General features: G+C 39.4%; 1 protein-coding gene across 2 annotated transcripts in view; it reads right to left on the bottom strand.

Annotated features, from left to right (window-relative positions):
• PCDH15 (protocadherin related 15) overlaps nt 1–15506 on the bottom strand; it is a 1613120-nt gene that overhangs the window by 471608 nt on the left and 1126006 nt on the right. For both annotated transcript variants that reach the window (XM_090057186.1, XM_090057185.1), the window contains one exon: nt 5267–5379. In XM_090057186.1, the coding sequence (XP_089913312.1) occupies nt 5267–5379 (113 nt within the window). The remainder of the gene's footprint in view (nt 1–5266; nt 5380–15506) is intronic.

The following is a 15506-nucleotide window of genomic DNA, read 5'->3' as shown; positions in this document are numbered from 1 at the left end:
CTGCACTGTACTGGGTAGCTATACTAACTCTATTAAAACATCCAAAATTCTCTGACTAAAGAAGCCCAAATCCACAATTTTCTTCTGTTAAATGAAATGACATTATATATATAGATATTAGTTGAACACAATGTTTTATTGATATATTTATCATTTTAAAGCAACATGGAAGACTTCCAGTGTCTTGGTCATTATAGCAAAATACATTATAAATACCTATATACTTTGCCATTTGATTTTGGGTTTTTATATGATGGAAAATCAGAGCTTCCCTTACCCCCTTTACTCACCAGGATGCAGGTCCAGCTGTGGCTGTCCCCCCTGCTGCTCTGTGGTACTGAGCAGTAGGGTGGTGCAAAGTTTCAGGTGCTGATTTGATTCGGAGGAGATTTGGCAGCTGAGTCTTCAAATCTGAATTGAATCGGGAGACCAATAAAAAGGTCCAAATCGATTCAAAGCTCTCCGAATTGATTCAGGAAAGATTCAGAGAGATTTGGAGATCTGGGCAGTCCCCACTCTTTGCTGCAGGGAGCTGGACCCAAACTCCATACCAGTAAGTAGGGGGTGGGGGATAGGGCTGGAGGAGGGGGAGGAGACCACAGGGGGACCCTATGAGTCTTTAAATTGTGGTACATTTTCTGTTTAAATGCACTTATTTAGACTTTCCCCTGTTCCCTCCCTCTACCTCCTCTCCCCAAGTAAAATGAAATCAGGTTCCACTACCTGAAAAGTGTGAAAAATACAAACCTGGTAACACAAGAATCCTAAAGACCCAATACAGATCAAAGCTTCTGCTTTGTACCAGTTCAATGGATCCCTGAACAGTGCTGCACTACATTGCTATTATTCAAGCAGGTGGCATATTATTATTCTTACAGATTGATACTTTTGCTTATTATCCCCTTGACTGCACAAAAAAACACAGTAATTTGAATCTAATAATGCCTATAAAAACTTCCATTAGTAATACAGCTTGTAATTAAAGGCACAAAGAAAATATCACTGGACTAGCGTAACTATTGTTTTTTAATTGATGTAGTCTGTTACCACATTTGGCTACACTGGCATCATTGATTTTATATAAGAGAAAAAGACAGGACTTTTTGATAGGTTTAAAACAGTTGCTGTACACATTTTTGTTTTATGTATCCAAATGACAGTAATCTTGTAATAGAAGAAACCAAAAATAATCAAAATAAAAAACAGTTTATAAAGCAAACATAACGGGAAATGCGTCAGTTTCATATAAATTACTGCACTTATCAAATAATTAAGAACAGGAAAGAATGAAACAAATGTAAAACATATGCTGACTCATTCAAAATATTTCTAAGTAGCAGCTATGCAACTTAAATTTTGTTTTCCTCCTTGGAGTACTGAAATTCCCTATACTCCTGGGCAGAGCCATCCCTAGGGGTGTGTGGGGCCTGGGGCATATACGCCTGTGCGGGGCCAGCAACCGGCCAGAGCCGGCAGTGCTCAATGGCGGCAAAGCCAGTGGCACTTGGCAGTGGTGACACGGCACTGTCTGTGGGGCCCCCCGAAGTGCAGGGCGTGGGGCTGTTGCCCCAATTCATGTGTGTGTCCCTGCTCCCCCTCACCAAGGATGGCCCTGCTCCTTGGTATATTCAGGAAACAGTGCTGGGTTTAAGGTGTACCTTATCAAAAACTTCCGAAGAAACGGTCTTTTGTGAGACTGTATACCCAATGTACTTGAATCCAGGATGAGGTTTTTTTTCCTCCCACACTCAACATGGGGAAAAAAGCCCCTCATCTTTGATTATAGAACAAGGTAGCAGAGGGCAGGCAGCTGCTATGGCTCTGGCTCTAACAGGAGTTTAGAGTTGGAGCCACAGCCACTGCTCCCCCACCTACCCCTATGCCCTATTCCCCATCCCCCACTCTGTCCTCCTCTCCTCTTTCCTCCCACTTTCTGTTGTGGCTCCAGCCTGGTACGTGGAGCACATGCTGGCTTCAGCCTCCCTGGCCTGGGAGCAACAATGACAATGGTGGCACCTCCAGCCCCAATTGGTCCTGGGGCAGGAGCTGCTAGTGCTAGATACCACTGCTTCCTGGCCATGCAGGGACTGAAGCCAGTATATGCTTCATGCTGTGACCCAGTGCATGGTGAATGTGGAGCTGGAGCCAGAGCCATGACAGAGAGTGGGTGGGTGCTGGGGAGAGGGGAACAGGCATCAAGGGGAGCCAAGCAGGGAGAGAGCAAATGGTTGGGTGGGCAGAGGTGTTAGGGAGTGCAGGTGACAGAGGGGGCAGGTGCTGGAGGGCCCAGGTACAGGTGACAGGTGGAGCAGGTAGCATGGGATGGGGGGCAAGTGGTAGGTCCTCGCTCCTGCTCCCTGCTTTCCCTGTTGCAGTGGTGAGGAGATGGCTTTAAGACAACTCTCCAATAATTCGATTCTATACATGGAAAATTATAACTATATATATTTTCTAATGTAAAAGCTAATTATTGTGGGGGAGGTATCTTAAATTCAGAGTTATCTTGGATTTGGATAAATACAAGATGTTTTCGAAGTAAGAGTATGGGATTTTGATTCCTGACGTAAGGACTGGTTCAAAGCTAGAAATAAGAGACCTTCTTCTACGAAACTGCTTATACAAGAATACTGATGTCTCATATAGCACCAGTGTCTGGGGTGTCATATGGCACCAGTTCAGTCCGCAATCACAATTTACATAACTGGAGTGAAATTTGGTGTATGTACTTGATACATAACAGTTGACATCCACAATTGTTTAAAAAAATCTCAAAGTTTCCATTTCCTTTTTTCTTTTCTGCCCATCTATACCACTCTGATTTTTCCTTGGTATATATATTAGGGACCAGCTGTTGTCTTCACTTCACTACTGGGGAGTGTGGATGTGCCAAACTACGTCAACAATTCATCTTTGTCTGGTGTCTCAAATGGCACCAGCCCAATCCACAATCAAATGTTATGTAACTGGAGTTAAATATGGTCTTTGCACTTGATATGTAACAACTGACATCCACAATTATTAAAAAAACAAAACTCAGTTTCCATCGCTTGTGTCCTTCCTCTCCATCTCTATCACTCTGATTCTTTCTTTGTCAGCTCCGTGGTTTTTTTCCTTTGCCTTCTTCCCTTTATCCAAAACAAAACACTCCCCAATCTTCACTGTATTCCAGTCAGGGAAGACCCCTTGCTACCTCAGTTTAACTATTGCCCCCCACCATTTACAACTGAATTAGTTGAGCTCATGTTTGTGACTGCATTCAACTCTTAGGTAAAGAAAACGGAATATTAATCTGCTTTTCTTGAGTGAATGGTGTGACTACTCACATTCAGACATTTAGCTTAATGTGAGCTTGCCTATTTTCTAATATCAGGTTGTCCCGTGATGCTGCTTGAACAATATAAGAAGCTAGCCTTCTCATAGTTGGACTCCTCCCTTTCCCAGTGGAACCACACCTGAGAATATATGATCATAGTATTTGTGTGTGAAAGATGGGGAACTTGCATATTGTCACACCTAACCCAGCCCTGACAGGAAAAGAGAATCAAGACTGAAAATGGAGAGATAACTAAATTGAAAAGAGAGAGAAAGAAGGATAAGTAATAGAGGAAGGATGTGTAAACAGGTCTGGATAATATGTAAATCTTTAGGTTTTCCTAACTAACCACCAATGGTACAGAAGAATGTAATAAATACCAATGGTACTCAAACACCAAGAATGGCAGCACATTTTCCAACGTATTTCAGTACCACAGGTTAGAAAAACACATAATTATTTGAGTTTGAGTAAACAGAAATAAAAATGAAAGAAATTAAAAACCACATAAGAAAATGGTAGGAAGGAGGCAAATCCATGAATAATTTTACACACAGTATAAAAAAGAAATTAGAGACAAGAGAAATGATCAGGTCACAGGGAACAGAAATGTCACATTTAAAGCAGAATTAATAAAATGGGTCATGAATGAATAAGTAATTATAGCCCTATCAGCATAGTGCTTGCACTACAAGTTGTTTATGCTAAGAGTGCTCAGCTAATTATTGAGACATTTTTAAGACCTTGCATTGCAGGCCATACTGCAGTCTGAAATGCTCCACTATTATTTTCCTTGGAATGAGACACTGCTATATTTTTTGTGATTCAGTGTACTAATTAAAGTAAAACATTATCATTTGTTACAATCCATAATCCAGGGTTTGCTCCTCTACCACTAATAAATGCAAAAGAAAACTGTAAGACTTTCTGCCTCATTAGGCAACCTCCTACAGGATTGCCCCATATTATTCCCAAATGTACTTTGTTCTGTCTTTATTAGACAACCATATTTTTTATGCTATTGACTTTTGTTTCTCCCTTTAGACAGATTTCACCATAACCTTGAATAAAACATTTTTAGGTGTACTCTAAGTAAAATTAATAAAATACTAGGTTTAACAGACATATTGGTTATATAAATCTTAATATCAGCATTATTCATTCTTTTATTTTAAATTTCAAATGAGCAAATGAATTAATGCTGGGATCTTTCCATTCTACCTAATGACACCAACTCTGGGACTTTCTAAATTTTCAGAGCTAATTTACAGAATCTTTACTCACCTTATCTGTTTTATGAGGGACTACAGAGTGCTTCCTTTTGGAGCTAAGGAAATTAAAACAGTGAGAGGCTTGAATTCATGCATTAGAGGCAGAATTTTCAAAAGTACTTGGTGTCAGCCTCTACAGCATTCATTGACCTCAATGGGAGCAAAACAAAGCCAAAAAGCACTTCTGGAAATCCCTTCCTACATCCAAAATCTGTATTTGAGCTTCTCTCTTCTGATTCATCTCTAATCCAAAAACACATTATTGTTTATGTATATATTTTTTCTCCAGTTTTCCTGGAATTCATATTTGGAATACTGTATAAAGAATAATCTCAAGTGTATATGTTAGATATTTTCATCAACACACAAAATATAAAATGTCTAACCCTTTTTTAGTTAATTACATGGGTAAAAAAAAAATGGAAAAAGGAAGTTATACATGTATTTTTTTTATACTGTAATTATAATATTCTTAAAATTAACAGTAAAGAAACATTTTAAAGAAACATGAACCTAAATACCTCATTTTTACAGGTACATCTTACTGTTTGACTTTATGATTAAACTTCTTTAATAACTGACAGACATTTTAAAAGTATAGAACACATCCTCAGTTTTTTCCAGAGATTTTATTACTAAGCAATTTATGAGTGTATGGAAATGAGAAATCAGTTGAAATTACCTTAATAACTAAATCAAATTTCTGGTGCAAATCCCTGTTTATGGGTTGTAGGAGACTGAGTACAGCTGTTGTAAGATTCATATGGAAATATTGTGGATAATCCTCAGGAGTCCCTGCAAAAAGACATCGAGGTTTGAACATGTAATTGGGAGAAATAAGTACTGTTTGTAATAGCCTTATTTAAATATTTTATTTACTTCACTCATTAAACAACAAAGGAATAAAACTAAATATGTTTAGTACAAAAAGTAAAACACTACCAAAAATTGCACTATATGAGAAATTTCTTTGGGAAGTGATTGTCTTAGGCAACGGGGTGTAGGTTGTAGCCGTGCTGGTCTAAGGACATAGGCAGACAAGGTTCTCTGGGTGACTCTGATATCTTTTACTAAACTTTTATCTTTTATTTAACTTAAAAAGTTGGAAAACAATTATTAAGCAAGCATTTGGGTTCAAAAACCCTTCGTCAGGCTAAGGAAGTTTCATCAGTTGATGTGTGCTCCTCCTGGATGGAATGAAAGGTAAAGAAGCCAGAGGCTCGGCTGGTATGCATACAAGACAGGCAGTCAGACTGAGGAGTCAATGGGGGAGAGACAGCCTGGGGGGGGAGGGAAGAGAGAGAAGGGGGATGAATAGTGGAGAGATACGTTCATGGAAACTTACAAAACACTTCCCAGAGACGAGCCTATGAACTCCACTTCATCAACCTCCTGGATACTAAAAGCCATGGACTAAATATAGACATTGGATTTATGACACATTATAACCTGCCTGACATCTGACTCCCTAGGTATAAAAGATATCAGATTCACGTAAAGGACCTTGTCTGTCTTAGGCAAAACACTTAATTAAAAATATATATATAACCATTAGTACATAATATATACTATATCATGTATATAAAATAGTATATAATACTATTAATAGTATATATCATACACACATACATAGTATATACTATAACATGTATATTGGTTTTAAATATTGATAATATCTATTCATATCTTTCATTGGCTTGAGGATTTACAATTAGCGTTAATCAAACAATCTTGACAACATTAGGCAGAATCGTGCCTACAGAAAATGTAGCTGAAGCAGCCTTGCTAATGACCTGCAACATCCCTTCTGCTCCAGTAGTACAAAAAGGGGGCCAACTGCATCAGTGAGATCTGTGCATAAAAGGAATGCATAACGTGATTCTGCTGCAGGGAAAAAAGACTTAGTAAATCTCCTATCAACATTTCTTTTCACATTTCCCCAAACTTTTTGTTGGTAGTATCATCACAAGGAGAAGAGGCAGCCTGCAGAGAAACAAACAAGCCATAACTGGAGTGAAGAAAGCCTATTGTGCTTCTTGTCTCCTGTTAAAGCTAAGGGGAAACATGTCATCAGCAAAAGGCTGAATTACTTTTCCATGCCTCATCCCTGAGTGATGATTGTCCTTCAGGTGGGCCTGCTAGTACTACACCAGTTGAGGAAACCCAACAACATAATTATGATGAGGCTGTTATAGGGAATAAAGATGGAAATAGGAGATTCAGGAAAATACAAACCAGCATAATAGAACAAGAATTCCAAACACAGCTTTGGCTTTCTATTTATGTCAAAACAAATTCATTTAATAAAGTCATACATAGAGTTGGAAGGCACTGTGAGGGCCACTAGTGTCACACAAGGAAAGAACATAATTCTCTCTTTCACAGCCTCTTCTGAGGCATTTTCCTGTAGAGCAGGTGACCTAGCCCTCTGACTGTTTGAAATGTGGATAAGCATCTGTAGTTAATCATCAGAAAGCAATTATGTTTTACATGGCATGAATATAAGGGTTCCTAAGTAGTAACGGGTTTGTGTGTTAATTAAGGCATTTACCTGAATGCAACTGGTTGAATTTAATACAGAATAATAAACACCAAAGATTGTATTGTATTACTAGTTATGTTATTCTATATATTTACTGGTCATCATCAATATGATCAATGCTGTACAGAAACAGCTGGTCTCTAAGGAGTGCTTTTCAATTGTTCTTAATTCCATCGTAATGATAGGGTCAGATGAAAGAAAAGGAAAACAAGAAAGAAAAAAGAAAAGTACCCAAAATGCCATAAATAACAGGCATTAGTAATAAGCTGTTAAATGTTAGGCTAGGCCACAGTGAATGTAAGTAGCATGAACTTAACACCATGTACTGTGGGCTATGTTGCACATTACACTTAGGACATGTTAACTGCACTTAAAATACTGGCACCCAAGCATTTAAATAGTAAAAAATATGGATTGTATCACAGCAACCTAGAACATTTTGAAGGAGGGATATCTCCAGATCATATTGAGTAACATGTTTTCAGAGAGAACACATGAGCAGCACACCAGTCCTGAACAAGCTCCGGTGAGCTCAAGCTGGCTGTTGGTCCCAACCCTGACATCTCATGGGGTCTTGAGCCAGCTCCAGTGCTGTGCTGTGGCCCAGATCAGGAACCAGCTAATCACAGTAAACATTATTGAGTGATTGCTTAGAATATGCCCTAATTTTAATACCACAGAGATTAAACATGTACTAAGTGACCTGGGTGACAAGGCTCTATGAGAAGTCTACTGAATGCTAATAGAAACTACCCAAAAGCTCATGGAGTTAAACATGCGCATGCAAATCTTTGCAGGGACATCCTAATGGATTCACTTTCTACTTGCTTTAATTAATTCTCATTTCTAAGGTTTAGAAATTAAAAGAGAGAAGCCAAAACTTCCAGAGGTCGAGAGAGTAAAATATAAAGGTAGTACTTGAACAGCAACTTTTGGCACAGTATAAAGACAGTACATCTTACCATGGATGAGAAAGTAATTTAAAAGTTTTAATATCGGAGTGCTAAATAAATGGCTGAAGATACTAACAACAGTATAACCAGTAATGTTTGTCATTGTAAGTTGTCCAATATGGAGCCATACACAGTTTCAATTAACTGGATTTATTCCAAAGGAAATTATGTTATTCTAACACTTGAAACATATTACAAAACTAAAGTTCTGCAGGATCTTTGGGTTCCATTATGGAAATTATACCCATTTAGAAGTCTTGCTACTTCTACTTTTTTCCAGGGTTATCGGGGTGAAAACCATCAACCTTAATAGTTTCTAAGAAGCCCAACATGTGAGCTAAAAACTACTCTGGTCTCCATTGTTGTCATAACATATTGAGAAAGTAATATCTTGTATTGAATAGACACTTTTGTACCATGGAAAAAAGAGAGTGAATGAACAGAATAAATGCACTTTATAGTGGCAGGTTGAAAATCAATTGCTCTCTGGGTTGTTACTAAACTACAAAAACGTATTTTTTTAATGGAAAAATAAGTGCACAAGAAATGAATCATTAGTACACAGGAGATGGTATAATACTAAACAGTTGTTCTTACGTGTGTGTATATATACATAATGATGCAATAGGCCAGAAAGATTTTATTGATATAAGGGTAAGATTGCCCTATCACAGCTCATTCTAAACTTTTAATACCACATTACTAACAAACATCTTACCTGTAAAATGCTGCATATGCAGTCTTTCATAAATATATTGATCTAAAATATTTCCAATGTATAGAATAGAAATGGAATATTTCTTGAATCCCTTTGCAACAGATATAGGAGTACTTTTTAATACTTCCAATCAACACATCTAGATTTATCACTAAAAGATATTTCATCCTAGAAATCTTACTGGAGAGCAGAGATTACACAACTATAATGAAAGGGAAGAGGACATGCCTAACAGTTGCTTAACAACTTCCACTTAATGTCTATAATGATATAATGCCAGCAAACTTGCAGACTTAATGTCACTCGCTCAATCACCAGGGCAGACCCTGAACCTATTAGAACAAGAGAGGTCAAAAACTGCATACAAATGAAAAAGAACCATACCAGTTCTGAATTAGAGATACTCAGGCTTACCTTTTAACATTGGAATACTGATCCTTTTAACGTCAGTGACAAAAATGCTAGGGCAAGCAGGATGCATGCTATGGACACAGCCATGTCAGCAGAAGGGTTTTTTTTGCTACTCATGACATCAGCTCCCCTGAACAGCAGAAGCTGCCTTCTGTCACTAAAGATCTAAACTGTGAGCTTGGTAACATGATTGTGTGGACTGAGAGATTGGATCTTGTTCCACCCCAACCAACTCAGTCATGCTATCAGAATTTTTAAAGTAAACAAAGTCTCATACACAAGAAGGTCAAGGTCTAAAAAATCGCAATATAAAGCCACTTTACTCCTTAATAAGAACATCCATTAGCAATTAATTAACTTGACCTTATGTGCACTGACAACACTCCTTTAGTTGACTCATTTTAACTTTCCTGAGTGTCCCTATATGGACAATCCCTTAGAGTAGCGATTCTCAACCAGTGTAGTATGGTATGTGATCCTTTCAAGGATGAGACAGGGTGCCTTGCAATGTTAGCACTGTTAAGTATGCAAGCATGATTCACAAAATATATCCAGATATTTCAAGTAGGAACCCATATTGTTAAAAACATTTGGACCTGTTCTGGGTCTTGTTACACCTTATGCTGTGAGCTGCACATATGCTAATCAGTATGAATGCTAGCTGAAGTGTGGAGCAGTCACAACTTAAGGCTAACAACCTTCACTGACTGTCTCCTACCAGCACACCTGTGATTTACTACTAGAGGCCTGGCAAGTAGGGAACTAACTAGGAACTACAGCTATATGTTGCCACTGCAGGGCTGGTGAGCCAGGACAGGCTTCTATCCCTGCTCTGAAGATGGGCTGGGGTGGTGTGGGGGGTAATGAAATGGGAGATGGAAAGGACATGGAGATGGGGGAAGACTGGTGAAATGAAGGAAGTCAGCAACTGAAGGATAAAACAAAAAGTAGTAAATACATTTAAAAGAAATAAAGAGGAAGTAAACTGAGGTGTGGGTGTGCTGGTCATGCTTCTTGGGGTAACTGGGAAGTGGAAGCAGTAAGGGAAGGGTGCTCTTGGGGGAGCTATTGCCCCTAGCCCTGGGAATGAGTTCCCAAGAGCTGGGGCTTTCATTTGGTCTCCTACCTTGTTCTCTTCCTCACCCTTTCTGGACCCCAACTCCTGGACCCATCATCCATGACCTGTGACCTAGCATTGCTCTGCGGGAGTTATCCCAGTCCAACCTTGATCTGTTCTTTGGAACATGCATGGGGACTCCATCGGTACCACATGTGGGTTGTGACAATATGCTCCAGACTATATGTTCTGAGGAAGCAGGCGTGAGATGTTATAACCATACTTTTAATCTCTATGGCCTCAGATTTCTTTAGCTTTAAGGCTGCAGTAGGGTAGCTATATCCCTTGTATAGCTAAGACCTTATTCTTACTTCCTGCTTTAATTTCCTATTTTTCCTCAGATTTTCAGACTCGTAAGAGAAGACAAGAAAGTACACAATCTCAGAGGAAGAGGAGAATTACTAATAAATGCAGATTGGCTGCAACAAATTGAAATGGGAAGCACTCAGAGAAAGATAAAAAACAAAACAACTCTACATGTGATTTACAACTGCATTTCAGTTCATAATACATCACAACCGAAAAATCTGAGATATTGAGTCATTTCGTGCCCAAAACACGTCTATTTGTATCAGCTGAAGGCAAATATCACTTTCTTTCTCTGCAATAAAAATCCTTAAAACATCTTAAGTTCTTGGATCTTACAGCTTCATAACATCAGGGTAACTACTTCCTCTCCTGGCCCTCAAGCCATGCATGCATCAATGCATGAAATTCCACTTGGGAAAAGAAAACACTTCTTTATGGCAGATTCTTGATGGCGGTGATAGTGGGGACTTTTGTTCTATAAGTGGCACTGTTTCAAACCTTTCTTTGATTTAAAATGTTAGAAGTAATCACAATGATTTGGATCATTGATCAACATGGAAGTTCAGCTGTTAAACTGGACCCTGGACATGAGAAAAGCAGACTTCAACTTGCTCAAGGAAATCTTGGGCAGGATCCCCTGGGAGGCCAGTTTAAGAGGGAGAAAAGTCCAGAAGAATTGGCTGTACTTTAAAGAAACCTTACTAAAGGCACCGAAACAAACCATCCAGATGTGCAGGAAGACTAGCAAGTATGGCAGAAGACCAGCTTGTCTTAGCATGGAACTCTTCAGTAAGCTAAAACACAAAAAGGCAGCTTCTAAGAAGTGGAAACTTGGACAAACAGCTAGAGAGGAGTATAACAGTATTGCTCAGGCATGCAGGGATGAAATCAGGAAGGCCAAAGCACAGTTGGATTTACAGCTAGCAAGGGACATGTAGGGTTACAAGAAGGGTTTCTACAAGTACGCCATCAACAAGAGGAAGGTCAGGGAAAGTGTGGATCCCCTACTGAATGGGGAAGGCAACCTAGTGACAGATGGTGCAGAAAAGGCTGAAGTGCTCAATGCCTTTTTTACCTTAGTCTTCAAAGGCAAGTTCAGCTCCCAGACTACTACACCTGGCAGCACAGTTTGGGGAGGAGGTTAGCAGCCAACAGTGGGGGGAAAAAAACATGTTAGGGACTATTTAGAAAAGATGGATGTGTATAAATTCTTGGGGCCAAATAGGATGTACCTGAGGTTATTGAAGGAGTTGACCAATGTGATTACAGAGCTGTTGGCCATCATATTTGAAAACTCATAGTAATCAGGAGAGGCCCCAGATGATTGGAAAAGGGCAAATATAGTGCTCATCTTTAAGAAAGGGAAGACACATAATCCAGAGAACTACAGATCATCATCCTCACCTCAGTCACTGGAAAAAATCATGGAGCAGGTCCTCAAACAACCCATTTGCAAGCACTTGGAGGATAAGAAAGGGGGTTAGGAACAGTCAGTATGGATTCACCGAGGGCAAGTCATGCCTGACTAACCTGATTGCCTTCAGTTAGATGTCTGGCTCGGTGGATGTGGGGAGACCAGTAGATGTGATTTAGCTTGACTTAAGCAAAGCTTTTGATATGCTCTCCCACAGCATTCTTGCAAGCAATATGGGTCAGATAAATGGACTGTAAGGTGGACAGAAAACTGGCTGGATCATCAGGCTCAGAGGCTTGATGTCTAGTTGCCAGCTGGTATCAAGTGGAGTGCCCCAGACATCAGTCCTAAGGCCAGTTTTGTTCAATATTTTCATCAGTGACCTGGAAAATGGGATAAAGGGCATCCTCAGCAAGTTTGCAGATCACACCAAGCTGAGGAGGTTTAGTAGATACCCTGGAGGATGGGGCTAGCATTCAAAGCAGGGGTGGGCAATATGCAGATCGTGGGCTGGATCTGGGCCACCAGACCATTTTCTATTTAGAAAATTAATATTTATCTGCCCCTGGCTGCCTGTCAGGTGGACCTCGATGGCTTGCCAAAACTGAGTAAGTGGCCCTCCACCCAAAATTATTGCCCACCCCGCCCCTAATTCAAAGAGACCTCAAGAAATTGGAGGATTGGATCAAAATAAATCTTATATTCAATAAGGACAAATGCAAAGTCCAGTAATTAGGACAGAACAATCCCTTGCACCACTACAGGCTGGGGACTAATGGGAACTCTGGGGAAAAGGACCTGAGGGTTACAATGGACAATAAGCTGAATATGAGCCAACAGTGTGCCCTTGTTGCCAAGAAGGGTAATGGCGTATTGGGCTGTATTGGTAGGAGTGTTGCCAGCAGGTCAAAGGAAGTAATTATTCACTTCTATTCAGCACTGGTGAGACCACATCTAGAGTACTGTGTCTGGTTTTCAGCCCTCCCACCACAGAAAGGATGTGGACAAACTGGAGAAAGCCCAGCAGAGAGCAACAAAAATAGTTAGGGGGCTAGGGTATGTGACTTCTAAGGAGAGGCTGAGGGAACTGGGATTATTATTCTGGAGAAGAGAAGCCTAAGGACAGATTTAATAGACGTTTTCAACTACCTGAAGGGTTGTTCCAAAGAGGATGGAGCTGGACTGTTCTCAGTGGTGGCAGATGACAGAACAAAGAGAAATGGGCTCAAGTTGCAGCAAGGGAAGTTTAGGTTATTTATTTGGCAGCACTTTCTCACTAGGAGGGTAGAAAAACACTGGAGCAGGCTACTGAGAGAGGTTGTAGAATCTCTGTCCTTTGAGGTTTAAAGAGCTGGCTAGACAAAGCCTTAGCTGGAATGATATATTTGGATGGTTCTGTTTTGAGCAGGGGGTTGGACTAGACGACCTCCTGTGGTCCCTTCCACCCCTCATTTTCTGTGATTCTATGATTGCAAGCAAACATTACAGTTGCATTTTATCACATGACTACAATGCTAATAATATATTTGCTCTAAGTTACATGGAATGCTCTTTGTATGCATCTGTGGGTCCATCAACTCTAAACCATAAAGTAAAGGAATTTTTTCCCCCAAGCCCTGTATGAATGTCATTTCACAACCCTAAGCCAAAAAACAAAAAAAGTGTGCCTAAATTTTGACTTCTGAATCAATACTTTAGCATCTAAATAAATACTGATACTTCATAACTGCTGTGGCATCTAACAGCCCTGGGTACTTGGCAGATAATGACAGACTCCATATTAGAAGGTATGAAAGAGTAACTAAAAATGATGGATAGAGATGTAAAGTAAATGGATTGAGAGGATCTCCAGAGGAAAACACTCACACACAGAGACACACACACATTCATGTATACATATATACATATATATATATATGAGGGACCTGGGGGACACATGTGTGCATGTGTATCATGGTAGCAGGAGCAAGCTATACACTATGGGCTTGGGCAAACATCTTGAAGTTAATGCAGTAACATATAGGGAGCCAAAGGAAGGAATCTAGAAGAGGACAATATAGACTAAGTGAGGTGTGGGGGGGGAGACTTTGAAAGAGGTATTTTTGGACAGACAGGAGTTGCAAAGAATAAAAAGAGTGAGACCATAGAGGAGGAAATTTAAAAGATCAAGATGTATCCATAGCAGAGCTACAGCAGTGGGAACTAGAAGGAAGGGACATGGGCAGAATCCACTGTGCCATTAAATTAACTTGCCATATTTTGATACACATGAAAGTAGTATTCATCCTGTGCAGGTGTTATTTGAAACTTGTAAAATCACAGGATGAACAATTCAAAAGGTATAGTTTCATCATTGGCAAGTATAGATGTGCAGTTAGGATGTCATATGCTACTTCTACTTCTATAAAGAGAAACTCAGGCCAGATACAGACATTTGTTTGTTTGTTTTTACCAGTATAAGTGATCGGAAACCAGTCTATACCCATAACAGAACAGAAGTTTGGTACACAAGACTAGTTTAAAACTGGTAGAATCTGGTCTAAGATTGCCCCCCACTCCCAACCAAAGAACAAATCTGCATCCACTATTGATCTAACTACATTGTTTACAAATGACCACGTACCTTAAAAAAGATTTCACCTCGGGCTTTTTAAATGTCTGTACCTAGCCATAGATTTCTTCAATAAAACTGTAACCATGGAATAATTTATGATTCCATTCAAAAGTCAGCAAACAATTTAGCTTATTTTTGTTTTAAAAAATACGCCATATTAAAAAACCAAAAAAGAGAGAGTGAAAGGCAGAGGAGAGAGATGCGTTAAGCAGGAATAAGATGATTCCTTTGCCAAACAGATATCAGGTCAGTAGGTATATGTAGACTTGTCATCTCTATTGAAATATGGTTCAGTTCTTGAAAACCAATGAATGCAAAAGTTTATGTACAAAAAAAGGTTGCTAAATGTCAGGTTTCTAAATGTCAGGATGCCAGGTGTTATGCTGTAAGAAATCTGAAATTACAATACTGTGGTGGTGACTTTAGCTCTTTAGAATCAAATACTGTTGAATTGCTTCTTTAGTGAAGCACTTCTATGTATAGATCAAGGGACAAGGCATTTTGCCTTATAGCACATTTTAAGCAAAAGATAGTATTCTTGTTATGGTACTATTGTAGTTAGTTCTCTAGCCCAAGAGTCTGAGAAATATGCCATGGTAACCTTCCAACATTTCATCAATAGGAGCCAATAAGTAATGAATATTTGCAGAAGTATGCTTAATTTTAGGACGCCTCAATTTATTGCCTGTTTCAGTTCAGAAGACAGCAGCCAACTGCAGAGAAATAATGGAAAACAAATATCAGGCAATATACTTATATACTAATGGTATATCTTCACTGCAGACTGAAGATAGAGATGATTTACTTCCTGGTTTGGGAGCCCAAATTAGTGTGGTCTGCATGT

The sequence above is a fragment of the Crocodylus siamensis genome, chromosome 7 (assembly GCF_052110815.1).
Source record: "Crocodylus siamensis isolate JL-2025a chromosome 7, ASM5211081v1, whole genome shotgun sequence".
Classification (NCBI taxonomy): domain Eukaryota; kingdom Metazoa; phylum Chordata; order Crocodylia; family Crocodylidae; genus Crocodylus; species Crocodylus siamensis.
The sequence above is the reverse complement of the archived record's forward strand: the minus strand, read 5'-3'. Positions and strand labels throughout refer to the sequence as shown.